This window comes from Adelges cooleyi, unplaced genomic scaffold, assembly GCF_023614345.1.
Source record: "Adelges cooleyi isolate 19-005CV unplaced genomic scaffold, UGA_ACOO_1.1 ACOO_flye_CR_arks_rails_tigmint_CR_PRNA_41, whole genome shotgun sequence".
Classification (NCBI taxonomy): Eukaryota; Metazoa; Arthropoda; class Insecta; order Hemiptera; family Adelgidae; genus Adelges; species Adelges cooleyi.
In genome coordinates, this window is record NW_026096090.1 from 78,402 (window position 1) to 97,877 (window position 19,476).

Here is a 19,476-nt window from a genome sequence, read left to right on the forward strand (position 1 = left end):
GCCATTGAAATTAATTATATATTTAAATTACACGTTAAGTACAATCGCTTTGTGAGTACAAAAAAATATATAGTGTAGTTGGATATGAAATATAAACGTCAAGTAATGGATATAAATAATTTATTTTGTAAATCACATGTGTAAAAATTAATACTTAAAAAAAAAACAAATACAAAAACTTTTGTCAACGTAATATTTAAAGCCCACTAATCATACAACAATAAAATCCAGCATAGGTATTTAAGTAACCTCGAGATTATTGCCATTGGGAATCAGTCTTTCACAAAAAAAATATAATAAAAGTAAAAAAAGGAATAAAGACAAATAACAAATTAATATCACCACAATTTTTATCTGCCACGAAATAATACTGATACATCATAGTTTAGAATGAATTTAGTTTTGAACGAAAATCATCATCATTTAATTTTCTCACTAGGCGTATACTCAATTGTGTAGTAATTTTTTTTGGATATGTACACCATAGATAAAATTCAAAGGGGAACTATTTATTTATCTATATCATATAATATAATAGTCTGTAATATAGACTTAAAGAGTTTGCTCTAATAATTATATTTTATATTTTTTCCTCAGAGTGCACAGACTCCACTCGGTTACACCTTGTTCGGCTAAATCTTGTTGCCCCGATTTGAGGCTATCTTCCAATTTATCAAATAGATTGCATAAAGTGTCCAATTCTGTAGAGCTCAAGAACTCAATAGCAAGTTCAAATCTAAGAAAAACAAAATCCACATTTTATTCATTGAATAAAAACAATATTGTAGTAATCTTATCGAACAACAATTAACATTGTTAACCTTTTCGTTCCGGAAATAACGTCCAAGAGTCTGGTTACGGCTACTATGTCGGGAACGCTGTTGGACGGGAATATGAGAAGTGTCTCGAGTAGTTCGACCAGAACCGAAGGTGGAATTTCTTCGCTGTGAAACGTTCCGGCCACTTGTTCGGCGCCGTGTAAGCTTAAATACTTGTATCTCAGTTTAGCCGTACTGAGGCGTCGAAAAGTCACAATGAATTCTTGTACTTTCGGCGAACAAGCACTCGGTATATTGTCCTTAACATCATTGTTGGTAGCGATCTAGTAAGACAATATAACATATCATTGACGTTATTACCTGTTTCACAAAGAATCATAATTCTTAAGCCAAACAACAAATGAAAAATGTGAGTGCGTCATCGTCTAGAACAGACTTCACAAGTTGGTCGTACTTACTATGTCGGAAGAGTGTCTGGTGGTGTCTTGCATGTTGTTGGAGACTACGTTGTTCCAAATCGACGACGAACCGTCTTTGCGTATTTTGTCCTTTTTGGCCAACGGGCTTAGATGGGCTGCCTTGACAATGTCGCTACACGGTTGGACAGTTGACAAACGGTAAATTCGAGTACTTCAACGAAATATCAATTAAAAGTATTGCGGTCCTACCTGAATTCTTGGTACGTGGAAACGCTCTTCACAGCTCTGATCTTGGCATCGTTCTGCTGCCAGTAACGGACGTCTTTGTCAACGTTGTCTAAGAGTTCATCTTCGAGACTTTTGAAATCCGCAGAACCCATGGAAAACGACACGGCCCCGTTTTCAAAATAATATGCTACTTGACGTAACAAAAAAAAACAGTAAAGACAAACCAATTTCTACATAAAACTAACAGTATTGGCAAAAAGCAGCTGTCTCGCCTACCGTACACAAACTCCGCACTCTGTTGAGTGTTTATACCTATTAAGCGTCATTGCTAAGCACCGCCGCCAATGTGTATTGATAAAATACCGCTATATCTGTATACTGTACTATATTGTGGATCTATATTATTAATATTATCTTGCCAGTCCACGGTCCGCAACTGCTGTGTATTTTCCATGAGTTTTCATGGAGAAATCCCTGCCGGTAACGCGGCAAGACGAAAAACACATACAAAATTATTGTGTATTGTTTGTGCTATTAATACCTACGTTGAATTTTTTTAGTTTTTTTTTTAACAAACTACCTGCCAGTTCTTTTTAGTAAATTTAAAAGAAAAAATTTCAAACGTTTTTTGAAGAGTTGGACGCCCAGGACTCGACTTACATCAATCAGTGTACGTTAGGGGAAAAAAAGGATTTTTGGAACAAAAAATCAGATCTATTATAGATTTTAATATTATTACGATCTAAGGGCATAATCTCAATATTGGGATCTCATAATCTATTATATAAATATAATAATATTATAAAGGGTATGTAAGTATGTTAATGAACGCTTACAGTTATAGTAATGCTCAGAACCAAAGAGTAAAATCCCAAAGAGCAAAAAAAAAACATTACAATATAATAAGTTCTTATATGCTATTGAATTGAATTTATTACGTTTTAATTTTAAACATAGGTGCTAAATACATAAAATATACTTATAATGTTTCTGAAATATTTTATTTTCAATATATTACAACTAAAACATACTGTAACGTTTACCGTTTTTACATACAAACAATTGAAGTGGTGATAACCAACAGGGTACAAAATGGTAACATTTTCGAGAAAAAAAACAGAATGTTAATTTTAAAATTATCATCTAAAACCAAATAATGTCCCATTTATTAGTATACTATAAAAAATCAAAAAAATTAGTATCAATGTATTTCGCATTGATGTAAAATATACCAACAGCATGAACCGTCTTAGAACGATTACTTGACGTATTATAATAAATACAAACTTTAATGATACATATATTATCGTTGGGAGATAAATTAAACGCATTTACTATTTTATATTAATTAAGGATACATATGATTGAAATTGACGAAGACCTAAACATTTCTTCCTGGATTTTGTGTTATGTATCTTATCTCTAACGGGTAATGTTCATTAGGGTGGAGTGAATTTTTTTTGTCGATTAGATTATAACGTAGGTACCTACCTTGAAAAGGTTGTAATTATTTTTCATCCGACTTAATAAAAAAAAAACATCTGTGCATAGTGTCATCGATATGGTCCATCCGAGTGCCATGAATTTTGTTACATACAAAGTCATACGATTAGTAAAGTTCTAACACAACTAGTTTGGTTGAAACTAACTTGTCGGGGTAATTTTTTTTGTTGAAAATTCAATACAACTGCGGCTACTCGGTCGCCTCAAAGTTGAAAAAAAGTTCACTCTACCCTATATTCTAAAATGACCCGGCCCCGGACACTGATAACAATAAACACGGGAAAGATACTTATCACACAAAAACGAAGCGGCCATTTTCTAAACCTGCTATAATTATAATCGGCTATAGGTACGTTATTACTTTTAGTCGTGTATAGATATAATTTAGCAGATGATAGAACATGCGGCCACCACGTTTTTGTGAAACCGCCCTTTCTGATATAATTAATTCTGTGTGTGTGTGTGTGTGCGCTGAATGACTCAATGGTGTATCCTTATCGATCTGGCTTCGTCGTTGAACGATCCTCTCGTGGGATGGTTGCACCCCGACCGGAAAATCAACGACCATTGACCGTACTTGTCGCTCAAGTCGGACGGGCCACACGTCTCCCATTCTCCCGCGGTGATGCTGTTGCCCTCGCATTCCACCCGGTCGTACAAGGTCACGCACCGGTTGCCCTCCATGCCGATCGACGAGGTCACGTCCCTGAAGTGTTCCGGCAGAGTGATGCACTCGGCGTTCTCCGCACAGGCGTCCATGCTGCTGCCCCGGTAGTGTTTGTCCTCGAACATCTTCACGCAAATGGCCGCCGACCCCCGCGGGTACGTTACCGTCACCATGACCGCGGTAACGGTCATCATCGACCACGACGAGAGCTGCATGGCGAACGCGTTAAAAAAGCGCGGGAAACGGCGGTTCCGGTCGAGCTGCCCACAGTCGACGAAAGGTATCGCGGATATTATGTGTTATTGTCGGGCTTGTTGCGTTGTGCACTGTTTAAGGAAATAATACTGTTGAAAAAAAACGAAAACAAATTATTATCATCATTGCGCGATTCCCGACCTCGAAATCCGATGACGCCAATAATTGGAGCAACGCCTAAAATATGTTCTGCGTTCGTCGGATATTGTGCAATTGTTCAGACGCTTTCCGTTTATTCGTATAATTCGGCTATGTTTTTATACGTGTGTGTGTGTGTGTGTGCTATAGAGATACACGAACTTTGATCTATAACAGTTTGGACGCGAGTCGACGTTGTGCGATTTCGTTTGAGCAACAACAGCGATTGTTAAACAAATATAATCTTTACAGTCTGATCTGTGTACCTTGCCATTAGGTACAGTTATTTTTTCTGTATTTCGTTATTTCAACAGTCTAACAATGATACACCATAAATATAATTGTACTATAAGTACATTTTTGTTATAGCACAGAATTTGATGGAATATGAAATATTCCGAAGCGACATGTACATACACATAAACAGCTTTCTACAAAGATTACAATTTTTGCACTGAAATGTAGCATTGCGTTTAAGTGTTCAAACGTCATTCCTATTTGTTTTTATATTCTAGAGGTGCCCCTAATGTGGGGTTTCCTTCTCGTGTTAGTAATCATGTACATATTTTATTGTAAATAGTTTTAAAAAAATACTTTTTGTAAAAATTTGTTTACAGATTGTATGTGTTTAATAAAAGCTACATAATATAAAAATAATAATAATAAAACGTCATTCCTGAAAATTGATAATACACGATCTATTGATTATCATTATTATAATATATACCAAATTTGAAGTATAACTGAAAGACAAGTATATATATATATATTTCTAAGTCTTCAAAATAACTATCTAGCCGTCTAAATAGGTCCCTGGCCTATGTCGAATTTGGCTCATAAAACTTAATCTTAATCAGAAATAGTGGTCCGTCAGTGATACAGATGAGTGACACATACTTTAACCTGACCAAATAAATAAATATAATTTTAAGATTTATAATCTATTCACAGTTTAGTAATCGAGCGATTGATCACTTTTACATATTTTAGTGATTGAATTAATTTGACAATAGTTTCCCAACGGCTTCCAAATGTTATGCGTTAAAAAAACTCCCATTTTTGTTATTTACTTATTGACAAAAATGTTGAATTTTAAACATAATGTTTATGTAATCCTCTACTTTCCAAATACTCTTATAAATATGTTATAATTTTTAGGGTTGTATGCTATGTATTACAAGAAAAAAGTTAAACCGAAAGTACCGATTAAAGCCTTACTGCTACATCATATTTTGAATTGGACAATAAACTCTGTCGAGTAAGACCGATAGAATGTACTTAAATACATTTTCACTGTATAAATAAAAAGGAAATCGTTTGAATAATGTAATATCTTTTGTCTGTAAACAGTTTTTATATTGGTACTTTTTTATTGCACAAACTCGTTTTAGTTAAATCATAATTTCTCAAGTTTTTCAATTTCTTGACAAAACATACATGTTTACGTTGTGTGTAAATAATTACAAACGGATTATATCGGTGTAAATGTTGTGTAGCAGAAAAGGTATTGTTTTTACAATGATGTGTTTGTAGTTTTTGTGTCTGGACCCAGGATAGCTTATAGATTAGAAATTGTACCTGTAGGGTATTTTATTGGGCTAAAAATGCCTAAAAGTTCACAAAAATGGGAGAGAAGAGATATTGAAGAAGTTTGGTTACAATGTTTTCTATTATGGGTTTGTAACGGTTTAGTGGTAGAGGTAGGTCGAAGGAGACGTATGGAGAGAAATCGGAATTGGGATGACCGCATGTAAAAAATTAGTTGTCACAATAAAATATATAACACATGTAAATTATGATTGAATCTTTATTGCATTTTTTCTGTACGTTTAAATGGAAACGGCTACGCACTACAATATATTGTACTTACACTATAAATATAGTTTTACTAATTGAAAATTAGAAAAAAAAGTGTTGTCGTTAAATTAGACACTACTCGCTAAAACGATTGTATGGCAAAACTGTTTCGATGAATAATAGTAATGTATTTAAGTAAATTTATAATAATAATAATAATAGGTATAATAAAGTAATACAATAGTAATCAATTAAATTGTTTTCCTAAAATGACAGATCAAAACTAGTTTTTAAACAGACAACTATTATAACAATTATAAGTTATTAGTAAACATTATTGATACCTAATAGTAGACTTGTTACAATGTACTATTTTATACAAGGTTTTGAGAAAACTGAACACACAATAATAATAAATATATGATGATTGGACAGATCAGTAGAACTTCTCGTATAGACATTAATTTATTATTATGCATATATATATATATTTTTGTTTTGAATTTGAAAAGGTTGAAGTGCCAAATAGTGCGCAGAAAACAAACAACGAATAAAATATCAATAGAGACATACTACAATAACATATAATTATAACAGAGAGCTAGATAGATAGAGAGAGACCGCTATTAGAGAGAAAACGAGAGAAAAATTGTCCATTAGTTAACAAGTGGACAATGCGTACTAATATTAAATCAGACTAACAGTAACACGGAAATCCACAATTTTACCCAATAGAGATAAAAGATAATCGAACAACAATAAAATACATAATTAATTTTAGCAAACGCGATAATAATAGTAATAATAATAATAATAATAATATCAGTTAATATTGTAATACGTCAAAATAACAACAAATTATGCGCTATGGGTACGAGTTGCGCCCCATTTGATACAATATGACAAGACATACTTATTTTGTGCACGTTAATTAATTTTTTTTTGTTTTCTCCGTCGAAAATGTATCATGATTGGAAATGAAACTGTTGAAATTATTCTTTCTTGGCGGCCGAATCATCTTCTTGGTTGTGTTTGGCGAGAGCCAACAGTATCATGGTCAACTCTTTTCTGTTGATCTTGCCGTCCTCGTTGTAGTCTACCCCTCGCAGTATTGTCTCTTCGAAGTCTTGCAAGTCGTCAGCGTCGTAGTCCTAAACACCAAAAAAAAAAAACAAACAACGTAAAACCACAATGTACGCATCGTGTACCTGCCAAAAACATATTTAATATCAATTCAAAGTCATTTTATCAGCAATTGGCTTATGTTATTATTATTTTATTATGATTGCGTGATGGAAATAAAAATTACAGATTAACATAAATACGAAATCTACCCCCGTAACACCACTCGGAGAAAGAAATTGTTTATTTTGATATTTAGTTTAGAAGTTTTCTTTTAATTTATAAAACCTCACAATTAATTATTATACCTATAATACATTTTTTCAGAATAATATTGATTTAATTATAAACTTACAGTAATACTTAATTAGTTGTGCACATTTGAAATTAAAACTAATCGCCTCTTGCTTCACAAAAAAAAAAGTTTTTGATCGATTATAATATAATCGAGCGGATTACTTTGTCAAACAAAGCAATCCGAAAGTATATTTTGTAATATTTATTAGCAATTATTCTCAATAATAATTTGTTTTCATGTATATTTGCCAAATAAAATTTTAACTAAACATTTTGAAGTAAGACTGATTTAAAAGTCTTTAAAAGTTGTTTTTTAGTTTTTACTAACCGGATTTTGTTTTCAATTCAAATTGTTAAAAAAAATTGTATTTAATTTATTTTATCTCAAATGTTTTATAACTTAAATACTTATCCATCTTACTTTTATTTTGGATTAATCACATTTGAAATTATTCCTTGTGGATAATTACGACATTTGGGATGGGAAAATGGAAAGAAAACTTAAAAGGTATTTTTACAAGAAAAACAAATAAAAAATCCTATTTATTTTAGTCCCTAACTGAAATTATTGTCATCGGTATCCTGAAATCTCAGTTGCTCCATTGTTAAGACCTAATTCTAAAAAGATAATAAAAGAGAAACAGTGGTTTGTTTTAAAGTGCATGTCTTATTAAGGATTGCCAAATGACACAGTTTTTTTTTGTTTTGTTAAGCTGGCGAGGGAGAATAATTGGTGCTTATACTTAATCCCCTCGCAACACAGCCTACTTAAAAGTTGTGCGTGAAAGTTTAAAGTTATTTATACAACAATTATTTATTAAATTTTGGATATAATTTCATAATAGCCACATCTGGCCACTGGCCCACTGGCACATTTCACTATGTTCTCTATGGGTCATAACGTCCCTGATTATTATATTAATATTTTAACTATTGTTATTCTTGATTATTAACTTCCTAATATGTGAATATTATCGTAATGGAGAATTAAAGTATACGGACTTTTTTAACCAGCTCGAGAAGGTCTTTCAAGAATCCTCGAAGTTCTTCGTTTTCGATGGTTCCGTTGTTGTCCTGCAATAATAATAATAATAACAATTATTTCTCTTTGATCATTGTTTGTATACATTTTATTATGATTTTTTTTTTTTATAATTTCAACTATGTAAGTTTTTTTACGAGTAAGATTATACGATATAGAACTATATTATATATTTTTTAATTTCATATGGCATAATGGCATTAGTGAATCACTTGGGGCGGACACATAATTAACACGAAAATAGAATTAAAAATCGTAAGTAAATTAAATAGAACTAAACTAAAATATATAACTATGTAAAACACGATTAATAATTATAATAGGAAGTTGATATTGTTGAAAACCTATGCACTTTTGCCATTTTGTTATAACTTACATAAAATAAAACAAAAAATATGTGTATATATATATATATATATTTATTTATTTATTTTATTATTGTGGAAAAACATTTATGATAAAAAATACCATATCGTTGGTATTCCTAAAGTTCAAGGTAATCGGAAATACGTTTAAATAAAGGTTGCATAATTAATAAACCAACAGACATTTATTATGTTATCAATGTTGTATTGTCTCAATCATAAAAAGGAATTTAATAAAAATACTTTCATAACGTTCAACGATTTTCAATGTAATATTATTATTAATAATAAATATTTTGCCGTGTCACAGCGCGATTGTTGCCGATAGCTCACAGCTCTTTAAGATTGAAATTGTGTTTTTATTTTACATATACTTGTTCAAATTAAGCTGTTTAAAAGAAAAAGTAATTTTTTTTTATAATTTTACTATCATAACAATAAGTACTACATATTATGCCCCTCACATTCTTTCCGTCCGTCCCTCTTTAATTACAGACACAATACCCGGGTTGATTAATTAAAACAATATTATTAACTGGTCGATATCATGTTTTTCATTTTTATTCATCAAATGTATGTATTATGTACATTTAAAACTCATTACAGCCAGTCATTAATTACAGAATATAATTGTATAACCTGTGGCTGACTGAATATGTAAAATGGAGGAAAAATATCAAAGAAAAAATATAAATGAGATTTAAATTGAATTATTTACTTAAATATTGATGACTACTATGAAATAACTGCTTTGATCTCTATTTAGTTGATGTTAAATGATATTAATGAAATACTAGGTCGTTTATTGCCCCCTTCTTCCTATGAAAAAAAAAAAAAATGCTGGCCTTTTGGTAACCTATTACTTATTTATATAGATTGTGATTGGTTATTTGAGTGTAACTTGTGAATTTGAACCTAAAATACAAAATGTTTGCCGTTTGCGTACAAAAATACAACTTGAATGGGCACTACTTGTATTTTATTTTTTAATGCACCACGTCTGGCACTATGAGATAAGTTATAAATCCCACTAGGTTATTGTTATATTTTTTTTATCATTGAGTGCACAGACGTATTATGTTTTTGAGGGGAGAAAGTGCGCGAAAGTTGCGTCGATAAATAACAGACAAGTAAAACTGCCTAAACGTGTTTTACTTTGCTAACAGTGACTAACTATATCATCAATAGATTGGTTAAAAATTACCGTCCAATAAAATACAATTTAGAGATTGAAAAGTATCTAATATACAGCCTACAGGTGATTCTTTTATCATGAACCAGTCAATACCTGGGTTTAGTTGATAATTTTTTTTTTTATAATGTGATCTCAATTTTTCACAAATTTTTTGGTTTTTACCCCCCTCCCAACTTAGTTTTTTCGATAGCAACTTTTGAAACTTAAATACAGCCGTGGACAAATAAATTAAGCGGTACAATTTTATAATATTTATTTAATATTAAGCTGTAGAACAATAATGCTAATCCAGCAACATGTACATGTGCCCTACATAATTTTAATATAGCATAAGCAAAATTATACCCTTTTGTGTTTACTATTGAAGGCAAACAAAAAGAATATCGGGTGTATTTTTTGTGTACATTACAATTATTTTTGAAGACTTGGAAAAAATATATATAAATAAAACACCGTAGGACACGGATCGTAGGACGTACGATAAATGGCAATGCAAAGTACATTAATTCCCTCTCAAAATCAGTTGCGAGAGTAACACCAGTTATTCTTTTCGCTTGCCTTAAACGGTAAACACAAAGGGTATAATTTTGCTTATGCTACATTAAAATTCTGTACGGCACGTGTACATATTGCTGGATTTGCATTATTGTTGTACAACTCAGTATTTAAAATAAATATTATAAAAATGTTACGGTTCATTTATTTGTCCACGGCTATATTCCATTACATACTACAATAATACAGATTGTCATCTTCAAATGTAATTTCAAACGTTACTGCACACTGTATTAAAGCGCAAATGTGATACCAACGCAATACAGGAACTTTGTGTGCGGTGATAATTTTGAATTGTTTAACGGTAAACTTTGGAAATAATAATTGGAAACGTCGACGATTAAAGAAGGAAGTGTTTCGTTTTTCAACGATAAATTGTCAAATATATTTGGCACCGTTCCGAACTTATAGCACAGTTTACTGCTCATAAATGATAAATATTACAGGGATACACACTGTCGTTCACGGTTCGTATAACATGATTGCGCGTTTCCGCTGAATGTTTTTGTCGTTCTCGAGTAAATCACTTTCATTTTCACTCGGTACAACCCTCGAAATTAACTTTATTGTATTGGGTAGTTGACAAAAAAAAAAAAATATATATATATATATATAAATTTACTTATTGGATTCTGAATCCCAGTTTATAGATGTTGTTCTTCCACACATTTTTTTTTTTTACAGGGGTTCATAAACTGTTAACATTTTACAGGGATAGTTAAGCGTTTTTTTTTTATCGTTAAAGCTGAATTCATATTGTTCAAAAGGAATCTTAAAAAACATCATACTTCAATATTTTTGGAACATTAATATTATTTGTATCCTACATCCCTACCTATTCTAATGTATACATTTCTTCTCGAGCTATCAGTCAATAAAAGGACTGCGGTTGAATGGTGATTATATTTATTTGTTATAGAGTGTCTGTTGTTATTAACGATATTGTCTAACTAGTAACTAATACAATTTAATATTTATGTATTGATTTGTCGACAAGCTTGGAAGGCAACAAATTTTTAAATAAAAAATATAATTGGTATAACATGCTTTAATTGTATCGCAAAAGTGTAAACCGGATGCCATTTACTGTTTTTTTTTTTAATGATATTTTTTTGCTATAAATTAATATTTTTATTTCTACTCTTCTTTAGGGTAATTATTTAAAAAATAGGCTAACCAACGATACGTTGGGATAAACGATTTGAAAGTAATACATGAAGAGTTTGTTGCTAAAAATTGAAAAAAAACACCAGCTACTTTATTCGAGCTCGGGTTCTTCATATGCCGGAAATAATCTTTAAGCTGATCTCAGTAGTCTTGTTTCGCAAAATAAATCGAAACGATAAAAAACTTTCTCCCTGAAATTGCTTTTTCTCTTGTACCGAATAAAATAAAAATGTATATAAATTCTCTTTATTCATCCACTGAAGTTCCTCTAGACAAATTTCTTGATGCGTTCACGTTTTTCATTCGGAACATTATTTCTTCTTATTATCTTATCCCGACAACAATGTTTATGCTGTACTTATTCTCTACCAACACTTTTGTTATAATTTATTACGAAACCGTTACCATTCTTGAATATCAAATGAAAATAAAATAATATTATGCATGTTTATGTTTATTATTTCAACGGTAGGTCTTAATTGAAACGCTTGCAAATACAAACGTCGTACTTACCCGGTCGTACAACGAGAACACTCTTTCGATATCGTCTTTGGTCAGTTTGGTCGCCCCCTGAAAAAGAAAAAAGAAATTAAAAAAAAAAAAAAAAAAAGAGTCAAATGTTTCTGTACTATTCTCAATATGCTATTGAGAAATTTTTTTTTTTTTTTTAATTTAACCACGATAGAGTTTTAAATTAAAAAGTTATAATACAAACTCGAAATAATACCCTCTTTATTTAATTTCTGTTCTTTTTTTTTTTTATTAATACTAATAACGTATTTTGTTTTTTTCCAATTACAAACTAACACAATGCTGGCAGTTAGTACATGTATATGTATAAGTATTTTTTTTTTTGAATTTACAAGAATTTAGACTTTAGAGTCGGCTTGTTAGACTCTTCAACCAGAAGGGCTATTTAGTTTAACCTACATATTATTATGTTGACGCGTAGCTCCCAAGTGGAAGTCGCACACCGGAAAGCAATAAAAGACCGTACACCGCCGCCGAGCAGTAGTTATTGACCTTTGGCCTTTTCGCCGTCAAAATAATAACAATAAAATGCAGGAAACGGACCCCGTCCTGCATATATATATACATCATATTTTATACAGTGCTCTGTAATACTAGTGCCATTATTGTTATGTTTATAAAGGTACACCGAATGCGATATCGATATCGAATGCCAAACACACGAGCTCGACGTGTAATGGTCAAGGGTAAAAAAAAAAAAAAATATGTATCTTACATGGTGTGTAATGTGGTTTTAAAATAACAGCTGCTGTCATCAGTATACCGCCGGCCAAAGGGCTGGGGCTGGCTGGTTGGCTTATAAAAACCCATTAACGATAGGGTTTGGGTTTCCTTAGGTAGTGTGTTCAAATGTATTTTATCACGGAACACGCGAGAACTACATTTCATCCGTCAGACACACGCTATTACACGAATATTATATAATGTATATATTGTACTTACTTTGAACACTTGACGGCACAAGAAGTTCTCCTTGACGGGAAGCAACCTGGAGTCGTGGGCAAAGTGAAAACAGAATCAAAATACATTATTGTTTACCGTCGACAAAGTTTAGTCAAATTTTAAGTCATACGACTGTATGTAATGTTTATATTTTGTTTTGTTTTTGGCGAATAACTAAACTCGAGTAATAAAAATAGTTTTACGATGAACAAAATTATGGTTATTTGTTAAAGGGTAACATGTAAAATGTTATTAGAGATACTGTGGTTATGTCGTTTGGTCTTAAATCAAATAAACCAATTCTTAAGTTAGTATTGGGCATCAATCGATCAACTGTGAACAAGTTGGTCGCAGTCAGTAAAACATTTTCATTGAACTAAATGAATTCAAGATTTAATCATTAATTAATTAATTAGTTGAAATAAACATTCATCAATAATGTAATCAAAAGTGTTAAAATTAATTAAAACAATTAGTTATTGATGCGTATGTGTATATATAATATGTTATAAATACACGGTGTATGTGTTAAGTATTTTAATGTGTAAAACAAGTATTTATACATCATTTTATGATAATTAGTTACATTTGTATATAGTAACTACCAATATACTCACTTGGCCATTTCAGAAAGTTGTAATTTTCCGTCCTTATTGGCGTCGAAAACTTGCAACTAAGCAAAATAAAAAGTCATAATATTAAACAGTATCGTTTGTATAATATTAGATAGATTTGCAGTTGTAAAATAATTTAATTCAATTCTACTAGATTAATACTATTTATATTTTTTCTTTCACTCCTTCTTCACTCCATCGGCGGTTTAAACGGGTACTTATTATGCTCTATCGCTATTCTGCACTGGATTGTGTTAGAAATAAATAATAAAAAAAACTACAAGATAGAGAGAATTGGTGACTGCAACGCACTGCAATGCGGAAGTCAAGAAAAAAACGACCGTATAAATCATACCCTTAGCATAAAGTCTGGTAAATTTTATCATAGTGGCGAGTACTGAAAAAAATGAGCATAGAAAAATACCTTAAGCCTTAAATATGAATAGGATATAAAAAATACAAAAATACTTCATTTCATGCATTAGTTTTAAATGCGAACAACAAGAAAAAACTTTATCAACTTAACTTTTTATTGATTTCAGTTTATTTTAAGCAATATTTTAAAAATAAATAAAAATATATTATACAATTACGAATTAAAGGACGCGTTTGAATAGTTTACCTAGTATATTAATTATAAAATAACATAGTATTCAATTAAATTATAAAGTTAAGATAACACTATTAAGACGTTGTTAAAGTTAACGTCACGGATTTTTAAAAACAATTATTTTTTACGACTGTTAGCAATTTAAATATGCAATTATTTTGAAATTGAACAAAAACCAATTTACGGGCTTTAAAACCAAAGAGAGAGAGAGAGAGAGAGAGAGAGCATTAAAGTCATAGAAAAGTTTTGGTATAAACATCATTTCACTGTGAATAAAATACTAACCGACTTACAAACAATTCAGTTGAAAATTGTATTAAAACAGTTATTTACATTTTAGTGAATATAAATGTATAATAGTCATTTACCATTGTGTCTGTGTATTCAATGAGTTTATCCTCGGATACGTCGTTGATTTTTTTCGCTTCCTTTAGCAAGTCCCGTAAAAAGTTCTGTAACAAATTTGTATGAAATAAATTTTGATATTCACACAAACAAAATTAATTTTATTTCTTCAACTTTTTAGCATACTTTATTCAATTAGCATTTCACTCGCTTCGCCTACTGATTTAAATTTATATTATTACTAATGCAACCAAAATTGTTCAAAACTACCGAGATTCAGAATGCAAAAACTTTAAAACAAAAGTTTCAATGCATTTCGCTAGGGAAATTAATAACATGTTTAATGTTTCGAATTAGCAAAGACTGCGCACGTACACGAAAATTATAGCATGGGATTTGGGACTTAACCAGATGTATATGTGTATTTATCACCATGACTAGCGAGATAAACAAACCCCTATTTGTCCTAGTCAAGGGTTGATTTGGCAACTGCCATTGTGGTGGGTAAAATGATACGAATTTCTAAGAACGTACAAAAACGTTTTAGCTAAAATGATAAAATATGTAAAATACAAAAAAATGGCGTTTCCGAGTTACTCGTCTTCCAAGAGGCAGGATGGGTTTCTATCAAATCTAATTAAAAACTTTTAAAAAGTATTGGACACAAAGCATAAACAATATTTCGGTCCGCCATCTTATGACTTTATATTGGCCCGAGAATATTTAATCATAGTAAGAGTATTAATCGATTAAACGTATTTTTCTTTGAGACTATTGGTTCGTTTAATTAATTCATTGCAATAAAATTAGAGTTAGCCACGAGTTAAACGAGTAAGTAATAGTACTTGAATATATTATAAATTAAATAATTGAAAAATATTATAAAGCTGATAAATGAAAAAAACAAAAACGAATTAAGTTAAATATTTATTCACGAGTATGTTAATTGATAGCTTTAAATTATGATTGATAACTAAATCACATTACTGCCTAATGTTAAATTAAATCACCTAAAAAACAGGTGATTTAATTGTATTATTCGCTAACCATTAATCAAATCAGAGTTTGCTCAACTCTTAATTTAAATAAGTTACGTAGTAGGTACTAATAAAATGTAATTCGCAATGCACATACCTACTGAAGAGATGACGATTGTTTGTCACTTTATTGTATCGAATAAATAAGGCAATTGGGATAATAATTGTAAACAAATGTAAATGCAGTATTTTATTAAGGAAAAAAGGTTTAATTTCGATTAAACGATTTTTTCATTATTTAGTGTTCATATGTAGGTCAAATAATAATTAAATAAGATAAGTAAGGTAATATAAGATTTGTTTGTTATTTATATCAACTCATCTCAATACACTTGCCCCATCGGCCATTTGTTATACAAATATCCTTATTAACCCTACTGGCTAACCAGTTAGTTCTTGGTCTGGTACCAAGTACACACTTAAAATGTAATCGACCACATTGTTGTTCGCCTTTGGTCGGATGGAATACATCAAACACCAAAGGAGCACGGCATAGTAAATAATGTTGTTTTTTTTAAACTTATTGCATGTTTAAGTTATTAAATCAAAATACGCTCATGTATTGTAGCTATTATATTTAACTTGTTATATTTTGTCCTTTAATAGTATTTTATAGTGCGACCAAAGGGCGCAGACCTCGGTACAAAATTTGCTCTTTTATATGCTTTGAGTATAAGTATAAGTACGTTTCGTACATGTAAAATTCAACCGAAATAAATTTCAAACTCAACAACGTTACTATATACATAGGTTGCAATGCTATCATTCTAATTTAAAGAAAGCTCTTAACAGAAAAATCAAAACTGCTGTAAATGGTTTATAAAATTATTTCAATTATGAGCTCTCATTAATAAGGTGTCATTAACCTACACCTTTTTATTGTATCAAGTCGAATGGTACTCGACATTTTTATTTCTATAGCGATTCAGTTAATTGCGGATACACTGTATCAAGTGGACCGGAAAAGCATTGTCCTAAGAGGCGTTTCGACGTGACGGGGTACGGTCCTCGACAGGGTGCTCTTTGCGAATAGCTATGTACACAGTAAATGTAGCTAATTGGTCATGACGGGCAGTAATGTGTACACAACAGCTTTGTTTAAATATTTTTCAAGGGTGGTAATTTATACTAAAAAAATGTATTATTCAACACCACCCGTTGAATTGGATAAAAACGAATAACGATGTAATGAAAATGCGATATTCGGTTACAAACACCGTTTACCAAAACTAATAGTCGTGCAGCCGAAAAATGTATTAAAAAAAAAAAAAAAAAAAGGTGGTCGTAGCTGAAACGACGGCGACTGTACGCGCAGCAGAAGAGAGCCGTTTCGAGCTCAGTATCGATTAGACCGAAAAGTTTGATGTGCTCTGCCGGATTATACACACACGGCCAATTTGTCAAAACTACACCGCAGAGGTATATGTGGACGGCGAAATTCTGTAATTAACGACCTCCAGGCAACAGCTACGGCCGTGATTCCGGTGCAGTCGCGCGGTACAATATTAATCCCCCTAAAAACAATAGGCCGCACAGCGCGTTTGCTATAATACAGGCAGAAGGGGGTTAAGGACACAAAAGGGACCGTTTGCGATTAGTCCAGGATTACCACACCGGCAAACAGACTGTAATGATTACGCTATTGAGTGATTTTGCCGTTACTCCCCAGACTACGGCGGTACGGTTGTATATAATAATAATTATTATTATATACAACAGCTAATACAGAGAAACACTATTGTCGTACAAAGTGAATTGGAACAGCCGAAAGGAATACATTTGGCTGTTAGACGGACACCTTTGGCCTTACAATACTACGGGGCAGAGGTAGCATGCTTTGATTGTTTTTTATTGCTTAAAATTTCTATTTGCTAATGGCGCCTGTCGACAGTAATCGTTTTATCCGAGATTAACTATTGGGGGGTTTTTTTTTTTTTTATGGCAATCAGAGAAACGAGTTAATCTATTCTTAATCGACAATGTGTTTGACCTTGTGTCATTTTTTTTGTCGTTTGTACAAAATTGTGACGGAAAAAACTTAATAATACCATAAAACAATAATAGTATTGAAATTAAACATGAAAAGTATAAATTTACGCGTGACCAAAGTGTGTATATTTTTCCATTCAGCAAAAACACTATTTTTCAACTTTGAAAGCCTGTAACTCTCAAAGTATTCAAATGATCATCTTAAAACTTTGCACACATATTTACTATGTTTATGCAAATATGTAATACGTTTTCATAATTTTTGATGACGGTGTTTTTTTTTTTTTTGTATAAAAATTCAATGTTTATAAAATAAAAAGCTCAAATGGGTTTTTTTATGAAGTTTGATATTTTTCCTTGACATCAGAATAGATCGTTAGAAATTTACATTTTTAAGTTATTTTTAATAAGAGTTGTGGTTTTTTTAATGTGGCTATGCCGTTTATTGTTCGTGCCCATGGCCATTATTTTTGAACTGGTTGACGAAAAACATTTGTGTTTCGGCCAAGCCATGATTTGCTTTTTACAAAAGGTCAGACATTTTAAAAATATTGTTTGTTTTACAAGGAATGACCCGCATACGTTAATGGTCAAATAAATAAATATTTTAATTTGCTCTTATGAGTTATGAACTATTTGTTTGTCGTCCTCCACTTAATTATGTTATTTGCTAAATCAATTAGTTTGTTGACAATTATTAGTTTAGTGACCAAACAGTAATGGTTTACCTCATAATCAACCATTAATTATTTATTTTAAATTTTAAACCGTATTGCTCTGAACTGACTTGGCAAGACATTTATTATGATAAACTGTTATCAAATATTGATGTTCGACTTTTGAGTCACGTATTATTTCCTTACCCGATATAAAATTATTAGATTATATGCAACGGGTATACTAGCTCATAACCATAAATTGTGTTTTATACTTTTAGAAGTAATTACCAAGTGGGCATTTTTCAATTTTACCGAAATCAATTTCCTGTGCCCACGCACACTTTTCTTTGTTTAAGTCAGGACATTCGACAAATTCGAACAATATAACGTTCGTTACAAAAATTGGGCACAAAACGTCATGTGGGTTTTTATTTTTAAGCTATTATTTACTGAACAAAATGGTAAAAAAGAAACCCAAATTTACAAGAACGAAACTAAATTCATAAAAAATATGATTTCACATAAACTTATTAACGGTTGCCCGTAGTGCAGAATTTAATTAAATAATGTACGTACAAACATAGTTGTTAAAATAAAATTATTGCGATAAAAACGTAAAATTTAATGGCATGAGCTGTAAGATGAAAGTTCAACAAACACACACGTTGTTCAAATTATTTTCATATTAGTCGCGTGACACGTGTGAGTAATATCAAAACTTACTTGGTGTATGTGTACATTTTTTTTTTTTTTGGCAAAACTTTTCTCTGACAGGTGTCGTGAGTGGAAATTAAACTTTAAATGAGATATCATCATGTGAAACTCTGGTGCCTTATCTACAAATGAAGTCGGCCGTGTTCTAATTATCTTTCACCTTATACCTATCTCTTCTAATCGCCGTCATATAATATCTCATTTCTTGATCTTCCACGTTTCCATTTATAACATACATTTTCGCTTCTTCGCCTATATGATATCCCCGTTTTCCTATAGTGAGGTGTTTGTTACCTTCTTAACTGATTTAGTTTTTTCATTTTAATTTTTTTAACTATGCTGTCCTATTTCTCACATATTTTCCGGTCATACGCGCAACTCCCAAGTAAAAACAGTTATTTTATTTTGAATTCTAGCACATATGTGATATTTAAATGTTCTTATTACTGGCTTCCAACGCCCATCATTATTGTTCCAATTAGTCTCTAGGGCATTTATGTGTACTG

General features: G+C 31.3%; 2 protein-coding genes across 2 annotated transcripts in view; both read right to left on the minus strand.

Annotated features, from left to right (window-relative positions):
• Window positions 1-117: 117 nt before the first annotated feature.
• LOC126841878 (coiled-coil domain-containing protein 103) lies at window positions 118-1,768 on the minus strand. Its single transcript, XM_050578627.1, has 5 exons — window positions 1,703-1,768; window positions 1,448-1,613; window positions 1,238-1,370; window positions 822-1,102; window positions 118-736 (listed from the first exon to the last, which is right to left on the minus strand). The coding sequence occupies exons 2-5, from the start codon at window positions 1,576-1,578 to the stop codon at window positions 574-576; spliced, it is 708 nt and encodes a 235-aa protein (XP_050434584.1). The 5' UTR covers window positions 1,579-1,613; window positions 1,703-1,768; the 3' UTR covers window positions 118-573.
• A 4,010-nt stretch (window positions 1,769-5,778) lies between these two features.
• Window positions 5,779-19,476, minus strand: part of LOC126841948 (calbindin-32) — a 55,174-nt gene continuing 41,476 nt past the window's right edge. The window contains exons 7-12 of the mRNA XM_050578768.1: window positions 14,595-14,678; window positions 13,620-13,675; window positions 13,003-13,048; window positions 12,043-12,099; window positions 8,208-8,279; window positions 5,779-6,937 (exon numbers count right to left, since the gene is read on the minus strand). Of these exons, the coding sequence (XP_050434725.1) occupies window positions 6,779-6,937; window positions 8,208-8,279; window positions 12,043-12,099; window positions 13,003-13,048; window positions 13,620-13,675; window positions 14,595-14,678 (474 nt within the window). The 3' untranslated portion in view covers window positions 5,779-6,778. The remainder of the gene's footprint in view (window positions 6,938-8,207; window positions 8,280-12,042; window positions 12,100-13,002; window positions 13,049-13,619; window positions 13,676-14,594; window positions 14,679-19,476) is intronic.

Coding starts and splice junctions, on each gene's coding strand:
- LOC126841878 (XM_050578627.1), bottom strand. CDS start 1,578: ATGGGTTCTGCGGATTTCAAAAGTCTCGAAGATGAACTCTTAGACAAC. Junction 1,371..1,447: donor TCCACGTACCAAGAATTCAG/GTAGGACCGCAA, acceptor CCAACCGTGTAG/CGACATTGTCAAGGCAGCCC. Junction 1,103..1,237: donor CCAGACACTCTTCCGACATA/GTAAGTACGACC, acceptor TTGTCTTACTAG/ATCGCTACCAACAATGATGT.